Source organism: Lemur catta, chromosome 11 (assembly GCF_020740605.2).
Source record: "Lemur catta isolate mLemCat1 chromosome 11, mLemCat1.pri, whole genome shotgun sequence".
Classification (NCBI taxonomy): Eukaryota; Metazoa; Chordata; class Mammalia; order Primates; family Lemuridae; genus Lemur; species Lemur catta.
In genome coordinates, this window is record NC_059138.1 from 71,310,426 (window position 1) to 71,323,459 (window position 13,034).

The window sequence follows — 13,034 nt, forward strand, 5'->3', positions numbered from 1 at the left end:
ATTAGCCAGGCATGGTGGCACATACCTGTAGTCTCAGTACTTGGGAGGCTGAGGCAGGAGAATCACTTGAGCCCAAGAGTTGGAGGTTGCAGTGAGCTATGACGACACCACTGCACTCTAGCCCAGGTGACAGAGTGAGACTGTCTCAAAAAAAAAAAAAAATCATCTATTCCAACCATCTCATGTACAGCTGGGGAAAATGAGGCCAAGGTAAGGAAACTTACCATGTCCAGGTAAGTTATTGACTAGGAATAAAATTCCCAGACCCTAGGAGATTAGAAGTAATAAATTGGTGACAGAGGTGGGGTGGGATGTGGCTTCTACATTTAAGGCAGTAACAAACGGCAGCTGGCACTGGAAGATAAGGCAGAAAAAGTGACGACCTTATTACAGTATAATATCGGCTGTTAAGACTAAGACATGAATCTGAGTCCTTACAAAAAAGTCCCAGGTGTTATTCCCCATTTAAAAAAAAAAGGGGGGCGTACACAATGTAGAATGGTTTGCAACAGGAATGTTTAAGATACAGAGATTTCACTGGAAGGGGTCAGCTCCAGGTATCTGGAAGGCTCATTCCTGTGGAATGCCTTTGTGCCCAGGACACGCTTGTTTTTTCAAGGATAGATGAAGTTTGCTTTTGAGATGCACATGCGCACATATTTCCCAGACAATAAAGCTAGTACTCTAATTTTCTGAGGGCTAAAATAACTTGTATACAGACAACTTATCTAAATGACCTGAAATAAAAATGACTGACTATAAATAAGCCCTCAAGAACATAAAGTACTTAAGCATCACTAATCATCAGTCCCAAGGCCGCAGACCTATCAACAGTGTCTTATCAATCCTGACGATGTTATCGGAGTCCAAAGACGAGCAGAATAAGAATTTATTACTCCAGCATGAAGTAATAGGAATGTCAGCTTTACTTATTTCTGTCCCAGGCTCGGGATAGTCTTCCCTTCCCTCCCCTCCCCTGCAGCTCACCTTTTCCACTTAACAACATAACAAGGGAGAGGTGACTCTGTGATAAGACACCTCTTTGTTTTCCAGCCCTTACATTTATTCTCTGTCATGCTCCTGGCGTCGCCCCTCCCTGGGCCATCGCCTCTTACGTCACCTCTACAACTCATGGGGATTCCTGAAGAGTCTCCTCAGGTGACCTCATCCCAGTGTCCAGGCACCTCCAGGTAAACAGGCCTAGCCAGTCTCACGGGCATGCTCAGGACAGTGCATATGCCACTATTCACCCACCGGGCGTCCTCCCTGGGGACTCAGACTCATGCCTCTGCCTTCCCATTCTGTGCTGTCATTCCAACTACTTTTACACGATTTACAGGAAAGAACGGGAGCTTTGGAGCCGGAAAATCCTGAGATGAATCCCCGCTCCAGCACTCAAATTGAGCTCTGTGCCTGGGAATAAGTTGTTTCTCCTTCCTGAGCCTCAGTGCCCTCAAGTGTAAAAGCAGACGGCGGTGCAGCGTGAATGAGATGTGTATAAAGTGCCTGGCACATAGTAGGTGCTCCGCGGAAGCTCCTTTCCTCCCCCTCCCTCTCTCCCTATTCCTACACTTGTAACTGCTGGCTCCGCCTTCCTTCTCTCTGGAATGGTTTCTCCCATCTCTGCTCGGGGACCCCTCCCCATATGCTTTCTGTTGGCAAGAGCTTCTACACCTGAATCATGAAGAGGGTTTAAAAAACCTGTCTTGGGAAATGTGATTATAGAGCATTGCCAAACTGTGGTTCTTGAAATAGAAATAACAAGACTGCAAAATATGGCCAAGCTTTAGAGGGCTGTGAAGACTGAGGGAGAGAGAAGAGGCCCTGGGCTCCCCCGTCTCCCTGGGCCCCTGCCCCAGTAAAAAGCATTGCCCAATTTAACAAATGAAAATGTAGAAAGTCCAGTTAAATTTTAATTTCAGATAAATAACAGGAAAGGATATGCTTCTCTAGCAAAACAAAGTAGTAGAGAAAGGAAAATGATGATCATGACTGCCAGAAAATGAGGTGACCGTCCCGTCCACCTGGTGCCACCAGAGAGTGTCAACTTCTCTGACCAAAAGGGAATTCCTGATGGAGCCATAACTCCACGTGGTCGTAAGGTCCTAGAGAATGCCAGGAAGTGGCAAATACCTGGTCACAATCCTTCAACTCCAGGCAGCATGGTGGGTGGTTCCTTACCCAGGCATCCTCGATGTCTGTACAAAATCCACCCGTCACATGCTGCTATGTGAGTTTTATTTTTTTATTCATTAATTTTTTATACATAATTTCATTTAATTTTGAAATCTTTATGCATAATTTCATTTAATATTTAATATTCCATATAATCCTAAAGATGTTGGAAAAGAGAAGATAAACTACTCATTTAAATATAAGTGAGTTCTCTCTTAATTATTTGGATTCGAATTTTCTGTTTTAAAAGAAGAAGGGGTGACAAAATTCACAGGAAAATGCACATAAGTTACTGCACAAACTGAATATCACGCCCACTGGATTACTGCAGTAACTTCGCAACTGGACTCCCTCCATCTCCCCAGCCAGGCTCTCAACCCAGCAGCTGGAATGAACCTTCTAAAAAACAAGTCAGATCGTGTTGCTTCCCTGCTCAGAATCCTCCAGTGGCTTCCCAGCTCACTCCAAGTGAGAGTGAGTCTGCCCGACAGCCTCCAAGTCCTGGGGGACTCGGCTCCCCCCTCTGTCCTCCCCCTCCGACCCCTCTTAGCGTCAGCCCCACTGGCACTGCCCCCAGGCCTTGCCCAGGACGTCCTTGTGCTCCTTCGCTCCCCTCTTGCAGGTCTGTGCTCTGATGCCAGCTTCTCTGAACGCCTTCTCTGCCCACGCCTTCTACCATCACAGCCCCCGTTCCCAGCACGTCCTGTCCCCCTCCCTGCCACCAGTACCTACCCATCAACCTACTGCACGTTTCACTTTGGCTGTATGTTTTGTGTCTGTCCCCACTAGAATGCAGCACAGGAATGTGGCACTTTGTCCCCTGCAGCATGCCCGGCGTGCAGAACAGCACATGGCACGCAGTAGGCCCTCCGCAAAGTTACTTACTGAACGCTGGCTAGACATAAGGTAAAGATAACGATGAGCTAAAGTGGGGTAAAGTGTTTTTACCCGAAAGCCAAACAACAAATAAATGTGGGGTTTTCTCCAAGACTTGAAGGTTGACAAACAGCCCTGCCCCTGAAGCCCCTCACCTGCTTTCTTCTTTTCCTCATCAGAAAATGACTACGAGCCAGAGGGAGGTTGCGATTTTCCTGCTTCGGATATTAATGTTCAAAAATGCAGGACAGAGCCATTTTACCGTTGGCATTTTATAAATCGTGTGATTGAAGAAAGTACATATTTGCCTGAAGCAACATCGTTTTAAAGTACTTTCCGAGTCTCCCCACTCAGGCCAAGAACAGTCAAGCCATCCCAGACTAAAGAATGTGCTTCTCAAGAACTTTCGGCACCACCGGCATTCGATAAAGCTGCTGTTGATTGGCAAAGATGGCAGCTGTCACCCTTTTAACAAAGGTTCGACTGAACGACCTTTAAATGTGAGACCTGTCAAAATCCCAAATGCCAAACAGAACTCCGTACCTCTCCACCGAGTCCCTGATGAGCTGCTGCAAGTCCACCTCCTGCTTCCTCAGGGTCCCAAACGAAGACTGGCTCTGCACGCGGCTCCTGCCGGCGACGTTCAGCTTCATCTTCCCCAGCGCCGTCTCGATGGTCCCGCTCACCTGGTTTCCAAACTTGCCCTCGTATTTCACAAAGTCCGACTCCACGACCACTGGAATGGATCAGACAAGCAGAGGCATCTGATGACGCTAAGGCCACCTGTGTCTCAGGTCACCCAGCTTTCCAAGCCTGTTTTCCTCCGGGAAACAGGAGGCTGACATTCGGATGGAAAGCCGGCAGCCACGCCACGTGCATGGGCAAGAAAACGGGGCCAGCACGCCTATGTGCACCGAGGGTGCGCCATGACCCGCCAGCCAGGGCTCCACTGGGTGCTTTCTTGCTTTCCCATTTTTCAATTCCAGTATGTACAGAAAGGTGCACAAAAAACGTCTGTATGGTTTAATAATTTTAAAGTGAACATCTCTTTAACCATTGTCCAGGGTAGAAATAGAACATTTTAAATGTGTGCTTTTCCAGGGTGAAAGCCTGAGGAGGGACTAGACGAGGATGACACCTAAGCAGAGAGATTCAGCAGCCTCCCCGGGGTGCACACTGAGGACAGCCTTACTCAGCATCGGACAGGGTGGCCATCTAGACCTGTCCCAGGGCATCCTGCCTTCCCACCCACCAGCTTGGAGAGCAGTCCTCTGGCCCTCACCATCATCTCCAATCAAAGAACTCCCTTCTCACATTTATGTTTTTATATCTGACCTCTACCCAGTCACTCAATTCCTTATCATGCAACTCTTTATCTCTGACTTTCTGATAAAGTCAGAGGACAGGCCCTTCTTATCCAAACCCTAATAATAATGTCTGATGATCTCATATTTGAATGGCCAGCCTTCTTATAGCTCCAGGTTCCTATTGTTCTCATTTTTAATCCAGCCAAAACCACCATAAAAATGATCTCTATCACCACCATTTGGTACAGATATATTAAGAGTCTACTAGGGCCCAGGCACAGTGGCTCACACCTGTAATCCTAGCACTTTGGGAAGTTGAGGTAGGAGGACCTCCCAGGAGTTTGAGTCTGCAGTGAGCTATGATGACACCACTGCACCCTAGCTGGGGCAATAGAGCAAGACCCTATCTAAAAAAAAGAAAGTCTTCTAGAAACTTCACACTTGGCCTTTTCCATTTCTCCAACTCAAGGCTCTCCTGGGCTCTAGGTTGCACTTCACAAGTGATTCAAACCCACCTGGAGTCTGAAAGGCCTCTTTCCACCCACTCACTGCCCCAACACCTACAGCTCACCTATGTATCTTTCACTCCAATGAAGAAAACCCACTCCTTAACCAGAGTTAATGAGAAGCAATCACCATTCATTGTCTTTGCAATTTGCAAAATAGAGAATCACCCCTCCCCCACCACCACCAAAAATAAAAAGGTTGTAAAAATGCTCTCAATTCAAAGCTTTTCCTGTTAATATCTTGTGGAAAACAAACACTTTGGGAAAGGCTTTGGTAAGCAGGATAGAGCAGATACCAAGAGCTTAAGATTATATCCCTACTCTAGTATTACTAACTGGGAGATCTTGGGTAACATCCACCTTCCTGAACCTCAGATCTGTATATGTAATTGGGAGACCGTTAATGGCACCCGCCTGATGGAGTCTGTGCAAGCTGATGTATGTACAGCACGTAACACAGAGCCTGACACACAGCAGGGGCTCAATCTGTCCACTGGCTTTAGGCCAGAACAACATCATTTTCTGATAAACAGGACAGTGCTAGGTTGCAAAAAGATAGATATTCTACATTCAGGACACCGTGCTGGTCTCAGTCAAGTTCAATACCACTCCTGGAAACTCTGTCTCCAAGACTAGATTCCACAGCACGTAGGGACACTCAAGATTTTGTCTATGTATTCCAAAAGCCACCCTAGACACACTCCAGAATAGATGTCATTTGTGCACACTTCCATGTCGTCATCAACTACTGCTGGTGGAAGGGAAGAAATGAGGGAACCGACAGCCTACGGCTTGGACTGCCAACAGCCAAATCACCACCCTCCAGCCTGCACATCCCTGGGAAACACACAGGCCACTGTTGTTGTAAGTGGCAAAAAATGACAAAGGTGAAGTTTCCTGAGCCTGTTCAGTAGGCAAAGTAGAGGACACTTCTCATCACAGCACCAACACCAACAGGACACAGAATCCAGGATGAGCTCTGACCTCAGAGATCAGTATATTCAGGGCTTCTTCATCTATAGTGACTGCCACCAGCCTCACCGGTCTAACGGAGTCTTCACAATCTCTCAGGACACCAAATAAGAGGTATTTTAACATCACAGAGTAGTGAAAATCCAATTACTCAGGGGTCGCCGGTCTATTTTGTAAATTTTTCTTTCTCTTGCTCCTATTCATATTTAGTTATTTCACAACTCAATAAAACTTCTAGCAGAAAGCATACAAAATCTGGTGGGGGTGGGATGACATAAAATTAATATCAATTCATTCACCCATTGCTTGGCAGCTCTGATAAGCTGGTAGAAGATAGCACTGGCTGGAATGCTTGTCTTGGAAGAAAGTCTGGAGATTTTTTTGTAAACTCAAATTATCTCCTCTATGTCTTTTCCCCTTTAATAAAGATGCAATCACAAAATTAGAGAACTTCAGAGCTGAAAGAGGACTCAGACATCACTTTCTCTAATAATTAAGAGTTGATGGCTGGGTAGGGTGGCTCACACCTATAAGCCCTTCCACCAGTAGCAGTTGATGACAACGCAGAAGTGTGCACAAGGCAGGAGCATCACTTAAGGCCAGGAGTTTGAGACCAGCCTGGGCAACATAGTGAGACCCCCATCTCTACAAAAAATAGAAAAATTAGCTGGACATGGTGGTTCACACCTGCAGTCCCAGCTACTTGGGAGGCTGAGGCAGGAGGATCACTTGAGCCCAGGAGTTTGAGGTTGCGGTGAACTATGATGACACCACTGCACTCTAGCCTGGACAACTCAAAAAGAGTTGATTGTATTTTCATATATCATCATGTCCCAAAAAGTAATGTAGTAATGAGTACCAAGTCTTCAAAAAGCTCCCAACCTATGGTCCTATAATTCTATCTCTAAGAATCTATACTAAAGCAATTGCTTAAAAACTAGTAACAAAAATGCAAACAAAAATGCTCATGGTAGCCTTATTTATTAAGCACTAAATTGGAACAGTTAATCAAATTAGGGTATATACACTCAAAGGAATATAATGTGTTCACTGAAAATATTAAAAATATTATATTTAAATCTATGGAGGAAAACATAAATAAGGTTAAATTAAAAAATAAATAAGGAATAAATATAAATTGTATGTAGTAATGTTTCCAATTTTGTTATTAAAAAATTGGATACAGGCCAGGCACAGTGGCTCACGTCTGTAATCCTAGCACTCTGGGAGGCTGAGGCCCGGGGAGGCAGGTGGGGGGAAGGCCTGAGCTCAGGAGTTTGAGACCAGCCTGATCAAGAGTGAAACCCTGTCTCTATAAAAAATAAAAAAATTAGCCAGGTGCAGTGGCATGCACCTGTAATCCCAGCTACTCAGGAGGCTGAGAAAGAAGTATCGCTTGAGCCCAGGAGTTTGAGGTTGTAGTGAGCTATGATGATACCACTGCACTCAAGCTGGGGAGACAGAGCAAGACTCTGTCTCAAAAAAAAAAAAAAAAAAAATTGGATGCAGAGAATAAAAGACTACAATCCAAGTGTTAATTGAAATTAATATATGGTGGTAGGGTTTTTGTTGATTTTTAAATCTTCTTCATCCTTTTCCATATTTTATACTCTACTGTAATAATGCACGTGACTCCATTTTTGATGTCTGCTGACAGCTTTCAAGCCCCACTCCTCCTTCTTTTTCTGTTGCACATCTTGGCAAACTGATAAGGGAGTCCAGGCGCTCTGTCCATGGATGGCAGTGAAAGCTCAAAGTACATTAGCCCAGCCCTCATGCAGGGACCCTCGCCCATCTCCACTCACTAATCACAATAAACAATGAGCCCATCTCCTTATCCCCCTCTCTCTGTAGCCACTTTTGGACCAGTTTTAGAGCCTGTCCTGCTCTCCTCAGCAAGCATCGTTATGTGAGTAATAAAACTTTTCACACCCTCTTGATGAGTACGTGGCATCCATCAATCTCAACACTGAAGCAAATTTTAGGTGGGGGAGCCATCCCACTCATGCCACAACATCGACAATGGGCATGTCTTACTTTGAGACCAAAACTGCAAAGTTATTTTTAAAAGATTAAGCTATAACTTTTCATGTCAGGCCTGCAGAATTTTGTTCACTTTAAGAAAGGATATGTTTTAAAGGCAGGCGGCAAAGAAACAGTAGACTTCATTATAAGGTATCTAGACTCAAGGCAACACGCGTCTAAAAGAAGAATCTTCTGTTCTGGGACTAACTGTGGAATATACCCAGGGAACGTACCTGGACTCAGAAACTGGTCTTCTGTGAGTACATCTCCAAGGGTGGCGGATAAAAACTGGTACTTGGGTCGTTGCCAGAACCAGAATCTCTTCTTTTTGGTCACCAGACTTAGAGGCTGTAACTTATCAGAGTCATTCAAATTTGATACTGCAATCAGGTCACTGCCATCATCAACTTCTCTAAGGAAATTCCTTGTTGCTTTGGCAAACATTTTGAAAGCTGCAGATTACCTGAAAAAATGAAGTTATGCTAACATCAAATGAGAAGTTATTATTTTATGGGGTTTTTTTCCCCTAAAATGATCATATTTCTTCCTACTCTCAAGAGTATACATGAAAGACTATCTTCTCCCTAGGAGACGAGACCCTCCCATTTGAATTCAACTGACAAAGAAATCAAACTGAGATACTGAAAGAACATATGTCTTCCAGTCGGGATAGGCTACGTTGTGCTTCAGAATCAAACAACCCCAAAATCTTAGCGGCTTATAACTATAAAGGTTTATTTTTTGCTCACACTACATGTCCAATACAGGGGGCAGGAGAGCTTTGTTTATTAAAGTTTTTCAAAGATCCAGGCTGAAGGGGAAGACACCATCTTGAACATCGTCAGTCATTATCCAACAGGAAAGAGAGTCCTGGAAGCTCTCACACCAGCAATTAAACGCTCCAGCCTAAAAGTGACACATGGCATGTTCGCTTACAACTTTTCGGAACTGGCCCATGGCCTCAGCCAACCGTAAAGGTCAGGAAATACAATCCTACCAAGAATCTGGAAGGCAGAGAGCTGGGAACATTTGTTCAAAAACAACATACTGACGGCAATAGGTAGCTTACTTGTGACTACTTTTTAAAGGGTCAAAGGTGCTTTTTCTCTACACTGTGGGATCTCTCCTGTGCAGAAATGGAAAGTACCTAGCTATGAATTTTTAACCCAGAAATGAAGGCACAGTCGCACTTTGGCTGGAGGGAAAAAGAAGAAAGAGACACATTAGAAGATATAAAAGAAAAGTACTACATTCAGTGCAAGAAGGATAAATTACTGATTTATTTATTATTTTATTTTTTTGGAGACAGAGTCTCTCTCTCTCTTGCCCCAGCTAGAGTGCAGTGGCATCATCATGCTCACAGCAACCTCAGACTCCTGAGCTCAAGTGATCCTCCTGCCTCAGCCTCCTGAGTAGCTGGGAGTACTGGCACACTCCATTGCGCCCAGCTAATTTTTCTATTTAGTATAGACTATTTAAGAAATGGTGTTGGAACAATGAGTTAACCACCTGGAAAAAATTTCTTTCTGATGCCATACACAAGAACAACTTCTCAATGGATCAGAAGTTTCTTTAAGGAAAAATGAAACACTAAAAGTAGTAGAAAAAATGCAGAGAAACATTTACACAATTGTAGGACGAGAAGGGCCTTTAGAAAGACAATGGACAAACTGAGAAAATACTTGCAGTATTCATGACAAAGAACAGGAATGCTTAATATATTAAAAAAACTTTTACAAATCCAGTTTTAAAATACCATACTCCAGCAGAAACATGGGCAAAGTTTATAAACAATTCACAATACACAAATTGTACATAGCCAAATACACACACACACTATATATATATGTGTATGTGTATATATATATAAAATTTAAAAATGTATTACCTAAAAAAAAAAACCCAAATAACATTTTTAAAAAACTATCCATGGTCAAAAGTTGAAAGGTCAAATGGACAGGAACTGTGCTTTATATATATTCACACCCTGGCTCTCGGCACACTCACATAGTTACACAGCTCTCTTCGAATTTAAGAGCTGGGCCTTGCAACATAGTGAGACCCCATCTCCACAAAGAAATTTTAAAAATTAGCTGAGCATGTTGGCATGCACCTGTGGTCGCTTAGCTACTTGGAAGGCTGAGGCAAGAGGATCTCTTGATCCCAGGAGTTCAAAGTTGCAGTGAGCTATGATGACACCACCACACTCCAGGCTGGGCAACAAACAGAACGAGACCCTGTCTTATTAAAAAAAAAAAAAAAGAAGAAGAAGAATTTAAGAGCTGGGAGTAAGCTCAGACTTTATCTAGTTCAATCCACTTTCTTTAACATGAATATCTCCTCTAGGGCATCAGAAGTCATTTGCCTTTACTTATCACTAGTTCTTCTCTAAAGTACCTTTTCTTAGATTATTATGAAGCAGTAGCTACCTGACCCTGTTCTATATTCTTCTATGTTACTAGGTAGAATAATCATTTAAGGAAGAGATGCTAAAACATGCAAGGAAGTTCCTTTCTAAAACAGTGACCTGCAAAGGATAACCAAGTATGCTCACGCTGGCATCTCTATTTAATCTCTCACTATACAGAGCATAAGGACCTTGGATTCAATGGAACACTCACTTATTCATTTACCAAGCCATTAGTTGAATCATTCATTAATTAATAACTCATTAACTTGAGTATCTATTATACCAGGCACTGTGTTTAAGCACTTAGGATACAGAGACAAAAAATAATCTCTCTACTCGATGGGCTACTAGTTTGGTGGCCAGACAGAGAAATAGACAGCTAAGTTTTATGTTAGCTATTGGCCCAGGTCACTCCAGGGAAAGAACCAAGAAAAAGGCATCTAAATCCCACTGGACAGGGACATAGGGTCACCGAAGTAGAGGGCATCCCAGCTGCACGTGCAGGTTACATAGAAGCCAGCCAGGTGAAGGAACACTGTAAGGGTGCTCTAGCTGAGAAGCAGCCATTATAAAAGCACAGGATTTGCAGCAGGTGGTGGAGGGATGAGGACGATAGTACGAGGCAGTATGTGTCACCAGCAAGCTCGTGATGGCCCTGGAGACACTGTGTTGTGTTGCAGTGCCCATCTACCACTTTGACAGACTGGAATGGCTTGTCAAACTCTGGGATTGCCTCATGCACTGGAGCTCAGGTTCCAGAGTGGGGAAGCGCCAGAGACAAGGCTGAGGAGGCCGCCCTGGTCCAGGTTCTGAAGGTTCGTGCCACCCCTGCAGGGGGGCCAGGGCAGCAGGAGCCACTGGAGGCTGTGTCTAGGAAGCAATGCGATCAGAATGGTCACTTAGAAAGATCTTCTGGAAGCAAAATAGGAAATGGACCAGAGAGGAACAAGATTAGAGATGGACAAGAATGATGATGCTCTGAACTATGCCAGTGGCATAAGGATAGAAAAGTTACTGGTTTGGTGGTTTTACCAGACTCTGGTTGGATGAGGGGCCAGTGATAAAAGAAAGAAGACTCCATGGATGTCCTCCGTATCCCAGGTATGGGCTGAGTGATGAGATGGAGAAGCCAGTCACCAAGAGCGGGAATTCAGGAGAAAGCAAAATGATGGGACCCAATAAGGCAGTAACTGGGGAGAGTGTATCTAGGGTAAGGCACCGTATTTATTTTGCCAAACACAGGGAATGAACATTTAACAAAATGCGGTCTCCCCAATCACCTCTGAGAACTCCTCCTGCTGGTCCAAGAGAAAATCCGCAGTGGGATCTGCCTCAGTTTACTGGTAGTGTCAGGATCTTTATTTCTATGGTTTCTATCCTTTCCTGGGACAAGCTCAAAGGGAGTTCACTAACTTGCCTTCAGATCAAACAGGTTTCTGGAGAAACCAAATCAGGCTTGCTGTTAAAAAACAAAATAAAACCCATCTGTTGTGGGAGGCAAAGCTTTAATAATGATACCAATCCTCCCCAGAGGGATTAGAGGGTAAAAAAAGGAAATCCCAAAATTAATTTTTAATGTTTTTTTTTTTTCATCTAACATCAATCACAGACAATTTGCCTTCTTGACAAAGCAGTTGCTTTAGGGAGAGTGAATGGAGGCGGCTACTGCTTTGTAGGTTTTTATTAGAATCAGGTTTATTCAATCATGAGACTCTTTGAGAATATTGTCCTTGTGAAGTTAAAGTTAGAGGGTTCTTTTCTATTATGTTTGAATACATAATGCATTTATATGGCTCAAAAATCTAAACTATGCAAAAGGATACACACCAGGAAATCCATTCCTGCCCACATCCCAGCAACTCTGTTATACCTCTCCCCTGCAGGCATACTGCTTTCAGGTTTCTTTATACAAACACAAGTAAAAGTCTGTCTGCTGTCTGTCATGTAACAATAAACATGTTAGTGCATTCTTTACAGTTGCACAGTACTCCCTCACACGAAGGTATCACTGCTTATTTAATCTGTCCCATGTTGCTTCCCACTTGAGTTATTTCTAAATTCTTGTTATCTTAAAGATTCCCTCACTAAATGCCCCTGTACATATGTCTTCATCATACATGGACAGTGTACATGAAGGGTAGACTCTTAGAAAAGAGAATGCTAGATCAATGCATGAATGCATCTGTAATTTTAGGGGCTATACCATTCTGCAGTCTCACCAAATGTACAAAAGTATCAGTCTTAGCAATAGTGTGTCATCAAACTTTTGGATTTTTGCCAGTTTGATAGGTAAGACATAGAATCTCAGTATAGTTTTAGGTAATATTATTTTAACACAATTATAATCAAGCACCTTTTATTTTGTTTAAAGGCTTTTGTATTTCTTTCCTTAATTGTTGGCCCATTTTCTATTGTTGATGTTTCTTTTTTGCTTTATTTCTAGGAACTTTTGATATAATAGAGAGACCAGCCAAAATACAGGCTAGAAATTTAATACAACAGAGTTTGTCATGTGGCATTAGGAGATAACACACTTCCACCATTATTGTCAAACATCTAAAGTAACTGGTCTAGCCAGGAAGATTAAAAATTATGACCAGGTCCACACGAATGAATGATCTAGAACCCAAGTTGCCTGACACAGACAAGCATAGTAATGTCTTGATTAGCCAGAAGTCAGACTTTGGACTCAAATTTCCACAATACTCCAACTTGGAAGTAGATGAAAATGGCCTCGGAGTAGATATAGCTCAAATAGCTCAT

The 13,034-nt window shown here is 43.3% G+C and overlaps 1 protein-coding gene across 3 annotated transcripts in view; it reads right to left on the reverse strand.

The window, feature by feature from the left end:
• The window catches only part of GSDME (gasdermin E), a 71,829-nt gene that overhangs the window by 29,506 nt on the left and 29,289 nt on the right, over positions 1–13,034 (reverse strand). For 2 of the 3 annotated variants that reach the window (XM_045564350.1, XM_045564351.1), the window contains exons 2-3: positions 8,095–8,324; positions 3,595–3,787 (exon numbers count right to left, since the gene is read on the reverse strand). In XM_045564350.1, the coding sequence (XP_045420306.1) occupies positions 3,595–3,787; positions 8,095–8,305 (404 nt within the window). In that variant the 5' untranslated portion in view covers positions 8,306–8,324. The remainder of the gene's footprint in view (positions 1–3,594; positions 3,788–8,094; positions 8,325–13,034) is intronic. The other variant, XM_045564352.1, reaches the window with a different exon arrangement.